General features: G+C 37.8%; 1 protein-coding gene across 1 annotated transcript; it reads left to right on the forward strand.

Moving 5' to 3' along the window:
- Positions 1–670: 670 nt before the first annotated feature.
- Positions 671–16,405, forward strand: LOC104411337 (macrophage mannose receptor 1-like; the record flags this gene model as incomplete). Its single annotated transcript, XM_010021731.1, has 15 exons — positions 671–740; positions 2,218–2,616; positions 3,462–3,635; positions 5,953–6,111; positions 6,906–7,019; positions 9,291–9,437; positions 10,342–10,524; positions 11,113–11,270; positions 11,662–11,772; positions 12,921–13,036; positions 13,477–13,625; positions 14,361–14,560; positions 14,883–15,010; positions 15,612–15,699; positions 16,270–16,405. Coding segments are annotated over exons 1-15 (2,332 nt in total), but the record flags the coding sequence as incomplete, so codon positions are not given.
- Between the last annotated feature and the right edge of the window lie 423 nt (positions 16,406–16,828).

Consider the following 16,828-nt stretch of genomic DNA (forward strand, 5'->3'; position numbering starts at 1 on the left):
ACTGGTTAAAAGGAAGGTTTGGAAAGGTCTGGCTAATCTGTATTGGTCCTCCTGAGATAAATTCACGTGAAATAACAGCACAGTAGTTCTACCAGTTGATTGCAGATGATAAATGCCAAATGTATACATAGTGCTCAGTCTGTCAAGTTACCAAGCAAACTTAAATTTTCCCTTCTGGGTTAATTTTTCACACTGAAATAGCTGACATCATTGTTCAGTTCATCAAATGAAATGAGCATAACTTTTGTAGTAGTGAAGAGCTATTTGGCCAAGAAATTTGCATGTATTTTTTTCTGAGTTTCCCATGTACATATGTATAAGATTTCAAGAACATTCAAGTGCACTCTCTGCTTCTTTGTCTTTGAGGTTATAGACTTTGCAATCCCAGAGCAGAACCAAGAAAGATGAAAATAATTCAGCAGAATTAACTTTGCCACTTGAAAATGGATGGAAACTTCAATTTCAGATGCAAAGTTTGAATTTTATAATTATTTATAGATTTCAAAATACCACATGTGACAGGATATTTCCTTATTTAGAGCCCAGAGTTTTCTCTTTCAACTTAAACTCTCCAAAACTGAGAAGGAGCCAGCACCAACTGGTTCCTTAAGGACTTCTTCTGCAGCAGCAGTTTATTTCACCTCATCTGTTCATGAATAAGAAGAAAGAAATGAAACAGTTGACTTTTTCTACAGTCTTAGTATTCCTGTCTTTTGCTCATACTGCTTTGCAGACGCTCGGTGAGTCTTTGTTTTTTATCCCCTGCAAAAGTGGATGTGAAAGTTGGCATTTTTGTTGTCTTGCTTGTTTCTCAGAGTCTTTAAGATTTTCACGCAGGTTGACTACCCTGCGTTTTATATTCATCCTAACTGCAGTAGTCCACAGAAGTTTAAATAGATACAGGTACAGAGATGTTGGTCCACTTTTAAAGAGTCAAGATGGAGTAAAGCTGGGAATCAGAAGTCAGGAGAGTCATGTGTGCAGATAAAGATTTCCATTTGGGTACAACTTAATTATTGGCTATGTCTGCTCTGAGAAGAAGATGGACTCCACAGTGTGCTCCATAGTCTTTGTCTTTATATGTGACTGAGTTACGAGAAATAAAAAAGAGAAAGGAATTAAATAGGGTGTTTGTTGTATATGTATTTCCTAGCCTTAGGATAAGGTTGTGTGGGATGAGATGGAGCTTGTGGACTGATGTGAGAGGTAATATTGTGGCTGAATAGATGCCAATTCAAAATATATAAAAAATAGATCAGTCAAGAACAGGCCTGGAATAATCACTATGGCTTTCAGTGTAAAGATGAGAGGCATAGTTATGCTGTATGCTATTTGATGTCTTGAAAAGCAGGCAGCTGTATTCAGACTGATTCTCAGCACTGAATGACCTCCTTTACGTGTCAACGGTACAACTGCAGTACTGGGCAGCCTTTCCCAGCAGGGCCTGCTTGTCTTGACAGAATACTAAATTAAGCTGCCTATAATCCTTTGGAAGTGTTAGCTAGTTCCTTCAGCATTCACATATTGTCTTTCCATAACAATACGCAAACACACAGGGTCACACAGCTATGGTATCTTTATCTCTGTATGCTGCTCAGTGTCGGTTCTTGTGAGAATGTTTGTGATTTGATTGTGTGAATTATGTTGACTTCTTATGATACACATTCTTATAAGAGAATACTGGAGCAAGGCAAGATAACAAGTCGCTGTTCCATGGTTTTTCATCCTAAAAATCCCCTAAACCATAAAGAACATGCTGATTACAGAAGGAGCAAGAGTCGCAGAAGGCTCACTCACTGACTGTATTAAACAGAAATGCAACCCCATGGACATGAGCTAAATCTGTAACGCATGAAGTGATGGCAAACTTCCAAATCTTCAGTAAGGTCTCTTGAAAGAAATGTGTATTTCAGGAGAAAGTTCATGAAAATTTCATTATAGTGATGACATTTTTGATGCTGCCAAAATGTACTTTATGTGCTCTTACTCCTCTGTATTATATTCACATGTACTTACCAGAGCTGCACTTATTTTTCCTTCACAGAGGAAATAAAAGCCTTGAAAAGGTTGTTTGATCTTTGCAAAAGTGACTCAGATTTACAGTCTCCTGCCATGAGTCAGATCAGCATAGAATAAACAGCACATTTCTCTCCCCACAAGCTCTCCTCACCATGTGCTCACCATAAATACATTAATTCTGATTCTTTTGTTTTACAGACAATGAAATATTTTTAATATACAATGAAGATACCGAGCTGTGTTTAATTGCCCAGAGTTCTCATGCAGTCACAACAGCTGCTTGCAAGAAAAACACTGAGTTACAAAAATTCAGGTGGGTGTCTGATGACCAGGTGATGAGCGTGGCATTTGCACTGTGTTTGGGTGTGCCTTTCAAGAAAAATCAGGCTAAAATTTCTCTATACCCATGCAACAAGAAAAGTGAATTCCAGAAATGGGAGTGCAGAAATGCGACCTTGGCAATCCAAGGGGAAGATTTATTTCTCAGTGCTGGTGAAAGAAAAGAAGACAATATTGTGCTGAACACAGGATCGGCGACAATGAGTAAATGGAAGATCTACGGAACCATGGATGGTTTGTGTTCTCAAGGCCATGAAGGTAAAGTTTAAAGATTTATCTATCTATCTATCTTGATGGTGTGTTGAACACACTTTTTTTTGCCATGGGTCCTTTGATTTTTGCTCCCTTTAGTCTAACATCATCTGTTCCCCCTGAGGCAATGGTGGACTGAAGGATGATTAGTTCACATATTCAGCCTATATTCCTCCAACCTTGAGATGCACAGCTGCTTGCCCTCAGATAGGATGCAGTATGTGCAAAAAAAGTGCATTTTAAATTTTACTTTTAAAGCAAAGGTAGATGTAGGCTATTTTTAATTGTGAGCTTTAATCAAAGCACTTTATTTAACTGTATCCTAGGACTAGTGAAATTTTATTAGTATTGTTGTATGAAAGGCAAAAATCTTTAAGTTCAATATTCCAATATTAGAAGTACAGAAATAATTCCATGCACACTACCTTTCAGCTGCTGTATGAGATTTCAGGTACCAAAAATCCCACAACATTTAACAATTAAATCAATGAATGATTTTTAATGAATGATGGAAAGATAAGCTACATGATACACAAATAATGTTATTTTTAGAAAATTATATTTAAATATTAGATAAATACTATTACAGTTCTTTCATAGTTGGCTACAGTGTGAAACTGCTCTAATTCCAGCTGTTACAGCTGCTGATATCATAAGCAAATGGTAAATTGCAAGACCTACCCAGAACTCACATGGAAGACATGTCTGGTGACAGCAGGCGCCCAGTTACAGTGATGTAACACTTGTAACCCTTCCTCCACATAGCCTTATGAAGGAGACTGCAGATACATAGAGAATTGGGGCTCCCGGATTTGCATACCTATATTATACTTTCTCTTTTGCCCCCTCAGATCTGTTTACACTGTTAGGAAATGCCAACGGAGCTCCATGTGCCTTCCCCTTCCAGCTGAGTGGTACATGGTACGCTGGGTGCACGGCTGCTGGCAGGTCAGACGGCTTGCTCTGGTGTGCAACAACTCCCGACTTCGATAAGGACCATTTGTATGGGATCTGTCCAACTGGCAGTAAGTCCCAAATGCTGACATAGACGGTATAACACCACACTGTTAGGTAAATATATCAATACTGAGACACTGTTAATAATACAGAAGGGAAAAACCTTGTGATGCTATAGCATTCCTTACAGAAGAAACAAAAATGTTCCTATGAGTCTACAGTCAGGCTGAAAGTTTTCTGGGTGTGTCCATCAGTAGCTAACACCCAGGAAAAGACCAGTATGCATTAAATATGACTGCATTCTCTGAAAATTGAGACTACTCACAGCCTAATTCTCCTTGCCTCATCACTATTTGTGGTAACGACAGTATAACTTTTTCTACCCATGCAAATCCTTGTTCAGTATTACAAGATTGGTCTACAGTCCATGGGAGGATGAAGTTTCTTTTCTGAAAGACAAGAAATGAGAAAAATGGCTCAAAGGTCTTACTGAAAGATAAGGATAGCAGTGCTAGCCTTTCCCTTGTAATGTTTAAAATTACACTTAAAGACAATATTATCTGAACAGACAAACATATGCACATCTGAGTGCAGGATGAAAGACACCAAATATGGTGTTAATGAAGATATTAAAAATGCTGCCCAAGTGATGCATTTTTCAGTGCTATAGCACAGACTCACTATTTGGACAGAGCCTTGGGTGACATGGTTTAGTGTGTGGTGTCCCTGCTTATGGCAGGGGGGTTGGAACTAGATGATCCTAAGGTCCTTTCTAAGCCTAACTATTCTATGATTCTATGATTTGTCATTCTGACAGGAGTATTGCACTGGGAAATCAGGTACGATTCGTTATCAACCACCAACTACTACCACAATTTTGACTGGCATTACTGACAGTTACTTCCCTGTGCAATATTACATGGAGTAGTTCGAAATATCCCAGAACATCCTCAATATAAACTGGCAAACATGAAGTATTTGGCATTATAATATTGCTGGGACACTGCCACTAACACTTGAGTCTGCAGAATGCTGAAAATCTGAAGTGAACTAGCAATAAACACAATAAAAAACAGAAAACATTTCTTCTAATGAATCATTCAAGAAATTCAATATACTTTCCTCAGCAAAAGAGAATGTTAGGGGAAGTTGTAAACACAGCTTATTAGCACTTGCCCACAGAACAGTTTTGCTAAAAGTGAGCTATCACCAGACAGTTCAGAAATTCCGATTACCTAAAAAACGTTCAGACTAGAAATAAGGATTATTTTTTTTAAAAAAAATAGTAGAATCATAGAATCATTTAGGTTGGAAAAGACTTGTAAGATCATGGAGTCTAACTGTAAACCTGACATTGCCAGGTCCACCACTAAACCACGTCCCTAAGCACCACATCAACACGTCTTTTAAGTACCTCCAGGGATGGTGACTCCTCCACTTCCCTGGGCAGCCTGTTCTAATGCCTGACTACCTTTTCAGTGAATATTTTTTTCCTAATATCCAATCTAGTTCTCCTCTGGCACAGCCTGAGGCCATTTTGTGTGATCCCATCACTTGTTACTTGGGAGAAGAGACTGACCCCTACCCCGCTCAATCCTTCTCCAAGCTAAGCAGCCCCAGTTCCCTCAGCCATTCCTCATCAGACTTGTGCTCCAGACCCTTCACCAGCTTTGTTGCCCTTCCCTGAACATGTTCCAGCACCTCAATGTCGCTCTCTTGTAGTGAGGGGCCCAGCACTGAACACAGTATTCGAGGTGCAGCCTCATGAGTGCTGAGTGCAGGGGGATGATCACTGCCCTGGTCCTGCTGGCGATACTGTGTTTGATACAGGCCAGGATGCTGTTGGCCTTCTTGGCTGCCTGAGCACAAGCTGGCTCATGTTCAGCCAGCCATCAATCAGCACCTACAGGTTTTTTCTGTCAGGCAGCTTTCCAGCCACTCTGCCCCAAGCCAGTGGTGTTGCAAATGTAATTAATGATGGCATAGTTTGAAAAGAAAATTTTCTATCATTGGAAATGTTTGCATTTCAGTTGTATTTCAGCCAAGTGTTAATTCAGGCATAGACTATGAGCTGCTTAACAGGTTTTCAGAGTAGATAATGATCAAGGTACAGATTTGCTTTATTGATCTCTTTACGCTATTACTGTAATTTACTGGGGAAACTAAAAATAAAGGATGACAGGCCCATCTCTACTAATATCAATGTCAAACTCTTCTTTACTTAACAAAGAGCAAGCTAAGAGGACAGTATGGGTTTGGAGGGTCTGAGCCTAATTTGCTCCAGAATCTCATTTCACAAGTAAGCTTGTAGTTAAATTTTCTCATAATTTTTTGTGCAAGATGTTCATACAAACCGCAACACTAAATTTCCTTTTTCTCGTACAGACAATGACAGATTTTGGAGCACAGATCCTTTGACAGGCACCTACTACCAGATAAATTACCAGTCAGCTCTCACGTGGCACCAAGCAAGGAAGAGCTGCCAGCAGCAGAACGCAGAATTATTAAGTATCACAGAGATACATGAACAAAAGTATCTAGAAGGTGAATTAATAAGCAAGACTCAGTTAAAAGAGTGTCAAAGAGGTTTTTGGACTGATTACAAATGTTTCATTGTTTTAATAATACTATGATGAATAGCTGATATAAAAACAGTATATGTACCGCTAGAAAAACAGCACAATTATCATAAATTAAACTTTTCATAGAGAGAACTTTTGCAAGTTGTGGATTTGCCATTTGGATTTTTATGTTTTTTCCTCAAAGAATGTTAAGTATTTCCAGCTAATTAAGCAAAAGTTGCCTGAAGCTCAGAAAACACCAGTAAGATCCCAGAGACATCATTATAGGAACATCATTATAAGAGGCAGTCATTATACGATTTTTGTGTTAAGAAATCAGTATTCTTCACATATATCTGTAAAATAGATGTTCATAAATACTGTACAAATTTCATACAAACCACTATAAAAAAAATCTAAAAAATTCCTGGATTTATTGTAGACTTTGTAGAATAAAGGCCCTGTATCAATTGCATCACAATGAAGCAAACTCATAACAAATATTATCAATAGCAATTCAGTGTTTCAGTTTTCAAAGCTTATTCCTTACATATAACTACGGAATAGCCTTACATTCAGATAAACTATTATGCTAAACAGTCTTTTGCCATTCTCTACCCTTTGTTTAAAGAATAAACTGTTTATTGCCAGTAAATATGGATTCTGTACTGAACTTAGAAATCACTAAGCAGACATTTATTATCTTCCTCTGAGGTTTGAAAATGAAGAGCATTTCCTAACAAAATTTATTAGTATTCAACTCTTTTGGTTACCTAGATTTGATTGGCAGCAAGACATCCTCTCTCTGGATTGGGCTTAACAGTCTGAATCTCAAAAGCGGCTGGCACTGGAGCGGTGGCATTCCCTTCAGATACTTCAACTGGGCACCAGGTAGTAATCATTTTTTTAGCAGTTTTTGGAATGAATATTTCCTGACAATATGATGAATACATATAAATTACAGTCTTGTAGTATTCCCCATGAATATGAGGAAATTGAGTTGAAAGCTTATGAGACATGCAAGATTAAAAAGCTGAGAGTGATGCTTTTCTTCACTGGATATATCACAAGTAACTTCAAGCAAAAGAGCTAAATAAACTCATTTCCTACTAGAAACAGATGCAGTGAAAAGCTCTAGTTGAGATGTAGCATACTAAGAATGCCATCATTCAGTTATATCTTCTGTGTCTCTTCAAATGTCATGAGAGTTTTCAGACCCTGCATCCTGCAAGGACTCAGCTGTCAGTGGGCATCAGTCTTGCAAAGCCTTCCCCTTCACATTTTATTCTTTTCCTCTTTCACTCTCTCCTCTTTAACCTTCAAGAGAGACTGTAAATAAAGTTCACAGCATTGGCAGTTTATCTTGAAAGTGACTTGATTGCCACGGCAACAGCTGGTTGCAGCAAATGTTGTAGATTTGCTTGGTGAAAAAATAAATACACATATATTTTGGCCTTCCATAAATCTCAAAGGTGCCACCTGTTTTTATCTGGCACAGAGGACGAAGGGAAAACCCAGAGCTGCTAAAGGGTCTTCTACCTTCAGCTGAGCTGGTCAAATTCCTTAAGCCTTGCAGAGAAGAGGAGCAGCTGACTCTCAGGTCAAGCAGCCACACCCTTGGAGTTCCTGTATTCCCATGTGATGGCTATTATGTTTCCAGTTTACTGGAAGATTATTGTAAGTCATATCTTTTGGAGGAAGGGAAGAAAAAAAAAAAAAAAAGGAAGTCATCAGTCTGTGGACCTCTCTAAGAAGAGGAAAACACTGCCCATTCCCCAGGAACAGTGCTCCTGGATAATCTCCTGGAGAGCCGGTTGCAGGGGCAAGCAGAGGAGACACAGACAGCAAGTGTGAGGGTATGTAAGAGGCCTCTGATTGCAGCAAGGAGCAAATCTGCAGCCATGTTGCCAAAGGGACATGGAGAAAGGACCTTTCCAAGGGACCTGAGTGGAACTTTTTGTTCCAGCACACCACTGAAGGCTGCTGGAGCAGAACCTGATATAGAAAGGAAAGACTCCCCCGCAAGGGCATTGTGGAAATGAGGAAATTGGTTTTCACATATAATTTGGTATGTCTCATCCAAAAGATTTGCCTTATAGTTTACTTTAGGAATTTAATATTACTATTTTTCTGCTCTGCAAAACGCAGCTCTAGAAACTAGAAGCTATTTAACATGTTCCCATAAAGAGGAAGCCTACCCTGATAGGCTTCGTCCAGTGTAGATTCCCACCACTCCCTGCTCAACTGCCAGACAACACGTCTAACGAACTGGTAGTACTTTGCTTTTGTCTCATGTTTTTAACAAATAGTATTAATTCGCTAAGCTTGGTTTAGCTCTACAATGCAGACCTAGAACTCTACTTTTCAGGTTTTGAAATTTGTTTCTCTGTTAGCAGCTGATGGTTCTTACTCTGAAGGACACTCCTCTCTTTTCACATCTGTAAATTCCTTGTCTGAATATGAACAATGTTAATATGCTACTTCACTGTGTGTCTGCCCCAAATATTAGCTCAAACTGTGTCATCTGATTCCACGAATCTGAGTGTTTCAAGCTCATTGCTTAGTCCTATCAGCATAATTGGGTCCTGACAACAAATCATGTATAAAACTAGATGTTTCCTGAGCTGTGAAACTATGAACTCTGACTTCCTACAGTCTGTGTATAGCATTGCAACTGTAGCAGCAACAGATACCCTGGATTCTTCAGTCCAGCATCTACTGACTGAGCAACAATATAATTTATCCTGCAGCTGGTTGTGAGTTACATATTCCTTAAGGGAGGTATCACTGATTAAACAGGGAGGAGAGAGGAGAGCAAGGAAAGGACTTGCTGTAGCCTTTCCACCAGTGCAGGCTTAAAGTTTGATCTTCCTTTTGTGTGAGCCAACAATTTTCACAAGAACTATAGGAATGTCTTATTTTTGAGATTGCTATTCTGTAATCAAATATGGCATAAAGTGTGTGTTATACAACAAGCAAAAATAGTAATGTAATGTTTGATGGGTACTTCTAAATTCCACTCCTTATCTCCAGAAGAAAAATAACTGTAGCAAGTCCCAAGTTTGTAATTGGCACATGAAAAGTCTGGAAGTAAATTGTTGTTTTAGCTGCTGACATAGAACATGTGCTACATAAAATTATTTTGTTTTTTATTCTGTGAAGGAAACCCTGAGCCTGAGCCTGAGAAACTCTGTGCAGTACTAAATCCTAGAAGAGATGCTAAATGGGAAAACCAGCCATGTAAGCTGAGACTTGGCTATATCTGTAAAAAGGAAAACTCCACACTGGATCCTTTCATTCTTCCATCAAGTATGTCAAGCAAATAAAACCACTTTGATAAAGACAGAATTTATGTCACTAAAATGAAATTTTATGGCTATTTAAAATAATTTTTAAGAAAGCATTGCCATTCATTGTTCTGCTTTAGTAAGTGGCACAGCACAAAGCATACTGTTGTTTCTTTAAACAAATTGTTTAAGTACTGGCAGTGTTGTTGGAACCCAGTAACCACACAAGCAATTTTTATTTCATGTTAATATTCACAATTCCAGAGGCACTGGTCTAAGCCATACACCTTCATAAATGTATCATGGACTGCAGGATATGAAAATAAAGTCAGAGATGCCTCACCCTTCACGCAGAACATTCTAATAAGAACACCGAGGCTTATCATGGAAGGCTTGGAAAGATGGCAGCAACAGGCTCAAACCACCTTCTCAGTGGGTTTGTCTGGAGACTAGGAAGATGGAGTAATTAGCAAGACCCTTCAGCTCACTTTTCTACTATGCTTTTCTCTGGTTTATTTACTGAGACTTAGTATGGAAAGCCTTCTGTGCAGAGAATTATTTGAACTGCAGTTATAATGTCTTTATGAAACATGCAAAACATAATTGGGTGGGGTATATTGTGTGAAAACGCTACACATGGAATTCCAAAATAGTCCTCTGCCCAAAAGTGAGTATTTCACACTAGTGAAGCTCACTAACCGCTGAGTCTATTATTTTCCTCTTTTTTTTAAGTGCAGTATGTTTTCTGCAGAAGTATAGTGTGCAACAGCAAACAGTCTAAAATGTACAAGCAATGAAGTACTACTTATTTATAAACACTTCATCTTCATTCTAATTAGTTCCTTAAATGATTTCAAATGTAATTGCAATTGTTCTAGATTTCAGTTTGCACAGTTTAGTAACTTGGAATATCTATCGATTTTGAGGGAATACAGAGCCTGTTAAATGCCCAGAAGAATGGCTGCCCTATGGAGATCACTGTTTCATGGTTCAGAGAGACCCCAGAGAGTGGAAAGAAGCCCTGCTTTCTTGCAACGAGAGCAACAGCAATCTGGCCAGTATTCACAACTCTGAAGAGCATGGCTTCATACTGTCTCAGCTTGGCTACAGTGAGTATTTCTACAGGACAATGTTTGATACAGATGGAGAATTATATTATTAGACATATTACAGAATTAATAATAATAAAAAGGTCTATCTTTTTTTGTTTGTTATGAATATTTATAGGGAATCCCATAGATATACAGGTTAAAAAAACCCACAACTGAACACCAAAAATACACAAGAGGAATCATTAGTGTTCTCTTTATTTTCTTTTTCTTTCTGTTTGTTTTGATTTTAATTTGTGTTGTGTTGGGTTTGGGGTTTTTTTTCATTTGTTTTTCAGTGCATGAAATCACTTGAAGGAAATAGCAGCTCTAGTTACTGCAGTATTTGGGCTGATTATCTGCCTCAGACACTTTGTAGCTATAGATACAGTAATGGACTTTTACTGATAAAGCTGAGGAGTCTCATTTCCTGCTGGTATCTCATTTTTTAACTTCTTGAAAGAAGAATATGTATTAGATCTTAAAATAACCTCCACTGTCATTTAATCTGTGTGAATTTCTATTGTAATTTCTGCTCATTTCCATAAAATCTTGCTCCCGTGGACTGTTTCAAATTGGGTACTAACACAGCTGAATTTCTGCCTTTAGAAGCTGTAGATGAGCTGTGGATTGGTCTGAATGACCTCAACACTCAAATGTACTTTGAGTGGAGTGATGGAACTCCTGTGACATACACCAGATGGTTGCCTGGAGAACCAACCCATGCAGTCAATGGGCAAGAAGATTGTGTCATTATGGCAGGAGAGGTAGAATCATTCCACATTTGTGTAGCACTATACTGTTTGATTTTTGTTTCTCTTTCTAGGGTTTTTTTTAATGCAACTTAGAAACAGATCAGGGAATAGTATCTTTATTCACGAAGTTGTTTGTTCTAAACTAAATTTAAAAGTACATTAGAGATAACTAGACCAATGTTCATATCTGATTGTGAGCTTACATTATATGCCAAGTAAACCTTAACAGTCTGCATATGGCAGCTTAATATAACCACACAATTAAGATAAATACTTGGAATTAAAAAGTACAGCTCTTTATTCTCCCATTGAAACAATATTTTTTAAAATGTAATCAATAAAGTTTCAAAAAGAATCAGGTTTTGCCTCACTATTTTTCACCTCTTTCCAAACTGCCATCTAGGATGGATACTGGGCAGACAGTGCCTGTGATAGAAAGTTAGGTTACATCTGCAGAAGAGACCCACTACAAGGAGTTTCTGTGACAGCAAAGACTGATTCTGCCTGCCTGAAGGTAAGAAGAAAGTGTAACCAAGAATTTGGTTAACAAAAATCCATTTCACAATTTCCAAGTGTGAAATCCACTTTCACAAGCTCCGCTTGACATTGATACTATTTCCCTCCCTTCCTCTACCCCCACCAAGTGTGATTGTACATCAGATTCAGGGTGATAATTTTCACTACATTCTCTTATTTAAAATAAAATTATTTTGAAATTTTTTTAGTCAATATGAGTCAGGCCCATTATCTCTCAGAACTGTCTGTAAAAGAGGCTAAAGCCATTACTGAGGTTTTCTACATATTTGTTATATTATTCTACGACCATCCGTGGTTGTCTTAAGATGTCCTAGAAACTGGGGTCCATTTCTGAACTACGTGACATAATGCAAGATGATGACAAATCTCACTATTGAGGCCAAACTAAAACAATCAAATTGCTTTTATGAGTCAACTTGTTTTGAACAAGTAATTGTATTCTGTTGCTTTTCTCCCCACTCCCCTCTCTTTTTCCCTCTTTTTACTTTCCTATTTACTACTGTTCTATATTTAGTAACATGTTCCCATATGGGGAACAGAGCTGAGACTCATGCTAGATAGATAGAACTAGGCAGCAGCCAAATACTGAAAACAGATTTTATTTACCTTTCTTGGGTACAGCAAGCAAATCGTGAGCTGGTGTAGAAGGGAAAAGGGACTTGGAATTCAGCTGTAATTTTGAGGCTTTTGCTTTTTGATAGTTTTTATGCTAGCTCTTTGGTCAGACTTTTTAAGTGAACTGATGAGTCAAAACAATTAATTAGTCTAGTTACTATTCTTTTAGCATAGAAACATCAGGGAACTTGAGTTAGCATCTCACTATAACAGACTACTCTTTGATTCTGAGCAAAGAGTATTTTATTCACCTGCTTCTGAATATGCTCTCCATTCTGTGTGCCTCTGACTTCTTTGTAAGTTAAAATTTACCAGTTACTAATTGTCAAAAAAGGTGGACTCATGCATGAAATAGTAATCTTAATTTCCTCTAGTCCACTGGAATTCAAATGAATAAATTATCATATTTGGCTATGTTAAAAATATGTTGATTTAAGAGTATACACTGAAGTTCAAGCACTGTAACGTATGCTTTTACTACTGCAAGTAAATTTCACATGGTCTTGACAGGGCTGGGAAAGACATGGTTTTTACTGCTACCTGGTTGGACGTACCTCTGTAACATTTTTAGAAGCAAAGAAAACCTGCGAAAGGAGCAGTGGTTATTTAACGAGTATAGTAGACAGGTATGAAGAAGTTTAAAAACTGTGTAGTTGATGCAATAATGTTAGAATTCTATAAAATAGTTAAGAACTTTTTGGAAAAAAACAGAAAAACAGAATATACTTTTTCTGGAGAAACAGGAAAAAAAAAAAAGAAGAAAGAAAATAAATACAGTTTATCTTTTCCAACTAAATATATTGTACACATTCATGTTTTCAAGTACTTTACTCTGAAAGAACAGATCACAGCTGCTTGTGTTTGTAAGGAGCAGTTTTTCAGTACAGCACAGCTTCACCTGCTATTGAAACTAGTTTATATGGTACCCAGTTAAGCACGTATTTCCATGTAAAAGGAAACCTAATAGAGACTCCATTCATTCTAGTCTTGTGTAGTTTCTGATGATGAGAAATGGCACACTGAGGGAAAGCTCAGTTTAACCCCTATCTGACTCATGTAATTTCAGATATGAGCAAGCCTACCTGACCAGCCTCATTGGTCTGAGCTCTGAGAATTACTTTTGGATTGGTCTCTCAGACACAGAAGAGCAAGGGATGTTCAAGTGGGTGACTGGTGAAGGTGTTCTGTACACAAACTGGAATGCAGCAATGCCTGGTACTCGGCCACTGGAGTAAATTTATGCTACTAAGGAACTTTGTGTTGTAATTATAAACTGTTTCCCAGCTTTGCTAAAACACATTCATACGATGACACAGTCTCTTCTCCCAAGTAACAAGTGATGGGATCACACAAAATGGCCTCAGGTTGTGCCAGGGGAGAATTAGATTGGATATTAGGAAAAAATTATTCACTGAAAAGGTAGTCAGGCATTAGAACAGGCTGCCCAGGGAAGTGGTGGAGTCACCATCCCTGGAGGTATTTAAAAGATGTGTAATGTGGTGCTTAGGGATGTGGTTTAGTGGTGGACCTGGCAATGTCAGGTTTACAGTTGGACTCCATGATCTTACAAGTCTTTTCCAACCTAAATGGTTCTGTGATTTTCTATGATGTCGTGAAAGTATTTCTTTCCTGGTTCCTCACTGCAAGGGCAAAATCAAGCTGAGTGGAAAGGGTGAAATCCCTTCTAGCCTGGGCTGTCAAATCCTTGCAGTGATTAGCATAGGAAAGAGGCAGGCAAGGGGTTGTTCATGTGCTTGTAAAGCTTTACACAGCGGAGGGAAGATGATGAAGGACTCCGCTTGCTGTTTTCCTCTTTTTACAAAACTCTTCCTTTGAGCAGACACTACAGTTAAAATCTTGAGCAATCTTTTGTAAATTAATCACGAGCTGTAAAACTGTCAAGGAAACCACTTTAAAACACATTTCAATTTTCTTTAATATGTCACAAAGGAAACGATGCCGGTTGTGTTGCCCTAAGGACTGGAAATGCAGCTGGACTATGGGATGTTCAGAACTGTGAAGTAAAGGCAAAATTTCTCTGCAAAAAAAAAGCTGAAAAAATCACTCTTCCTCTGGCTTCTCAAACCATTTCTGATTCCAAATGTCCCTTGGGTTGGGATACAAGCAATAGCATTAATTCGTGTTTCAGAGTGAGTACTATATTTTCCAACACTCCTACTCATGAGACAGAAGAGCACCAAATAGATAGGGCATCGCAACTTCAGAGGGCATCTAAACTTCAGAGAATGGCATGTTATTGCATAAACATAGTAAGCTTATTTACAATTATTCATGGAAATCAACACGGCTATCACTCTGTCAGTGATACACTAGGTTATCCAATTAGCATACTCTTTAGTCCATATTATATCTCATAACTGTAATGGAATGTTTTCCTGTTTTGCTTATACAAGGCAGTCAGCAGATTTATCTTTAACGTGCTGAAACATAGAGTTCTACCTATATCTATAGGTTTTCATGAGAGAAGAAAAGCAAAAGAAAACATGGTTTGAAGCCCGAGATCTTTGCAGAGAAATAGGAGGAGATCTGGCTGCCATTAGAAGTGAAGAAGAGCAAACAGTGATAGAAAACTTAATAATGTAAGTAAACAAAATATCTAGTAATTTATATTTTTGTGCAGCAATAAATTTATATAGGAATAAATTATAATATGTTTGTGTTGCTCCTGAGGTAATTAGCTGAAAATCTTAATCTGTTTATCATCATAGTAGTAACAAAAAAGAACTGAGAATATATTTCATATAGGTACCGTTTTCAAAGACATTTTTGGAGTTCCTAAAATTTGTCATCATCTGCAAATCTTTCAAATTAAAAAATATCAACCCAACAACCAAACTGGTTGAGTGCTTCTCCTTCAGACCCATTTCTGTTTGTTCACTGAACTGTTTTGAAATTAAATCGTGTCTTCCAGCAAACACTTCATTTCTCAAAGATATAATCACATCAGTAAAGAAAAACAGTGTGCAGTGTTTTCAGCACAACCATTTGCAAAGTAGCAAATTTTAAGGCATGAACTTAACTTACTTGCTAATGGGAGTTACCTGACCCATTTTGTTAGCTTTAAAATTTCTACTCTATCTTTAGTAAGTGTGAGAGTTATTGTCCCACGTAACTTTCAAAATCTAGCAGAGCTAACCACATACATCCTCTTCTTCCATGATATGTTTTCTCATGCTCTAGAAAAAAACCACCATCATCTCAGCCTTTCTGGATAGGTTTGCAGTGTTTGGATCCTGATGCTGGGCTTTCCTGGAGTGATGGATCACCGGTGAGTATTTAACCTTGCCAGTTTCTTTCTGTTCTAACTTCCACTCTTGTGGCTGTTTTCATGACTGATGAAGATGAAATTTATATAAGAATTCCCAAAATGTCTATCTAGGTAACTCTAAATCATTATTCTCCATGCTGGTTTAAAAAAGGCCAATAAACCCTGAGGCTACACTACCACAACAGTGATGGCATGGAGTACTAGACAGAGTACTAGTTACAGCTACAGAGATGATTATCTAAGAGGCAAACAAAAGAAATATTTCTCCTGATTTTTATTAGTCTCTGGTGATACATTGCCATGTTCTTTTCCCCTGATGTTGATTTATAACCTTATTTGATTCAAGTTTCCATGGGCCTGCTAGAGCCTGTAAGATGCTACATAAGCCCAGAGCATTTCTTTTTTCTTGTGGAGTGACTGTACAGATTTAACAGCCCACATAGACTGCACAGCCATGGGAGGAAAGTAAGGAGTGGTTTGAGACTTCAGTTATACTTCTCTTTACTTCCAGAGTACAACTTTTTTCCCTGTATGATAAGAATGAAAACCAAAGCTGTGTTTCTTCTTCAGGTGGATTATAAGAAGTATGATTATATTGACAATATTGCATTTGAATATTGTGGAGCAATCAGAGAAGAGTCTTCCATATCATGGATTATGGTGCCCTGTGAAAGCAGTCATAACTGGATTTGTAAAATAAAGAAAGGTAGGTTACTTTTTACTCTAACCTCACATTAGGAAGAAATCTAAGATTAATCCCATTCTATCAAAACTGGAATTTCTCCAAGTTGCATGAGGATAGAAAATTTGGTTGATTTCATGGGAATTTTGCTTAAGGAAAAATAGGTCAAAACATATAAATACTTTCAGAATAGAACATCCCAACTGTTACTGATAATTTTTTTTTTTTTTTTTTTTTGCTTTGACTGACATGAAAATGTATGTTTCTTGGAACATTTATTTGTAGGGAATTCCCAATGTGGGGGCTAAAGGGCAGAGAGGGAAAAAGACAAATTACAATTAAAAAAAAAAAAAAGAGATTGCTTTAAATTTCTGTATCATTTGTGAAGTGAAACTTCATTCCTCCACCCAGGTGTAGCTAGAATCATAGAATCATAGAATAGTTAGG

This window comes from Nestor notabilis, unplaced genomic scaffold, assembly GCF_000696875.1.
Source record: "Nestor notabilis isolate BGI_N333 unplaced genomic scaffold, ASM69687v1 scaffold4399, whole genome shotgun sequence".
NCBI lineage: Eukaryota > Metazoa > Chordata > Aves > Psittaciformes > Psittacidae > Nestor > Nestor notabilis.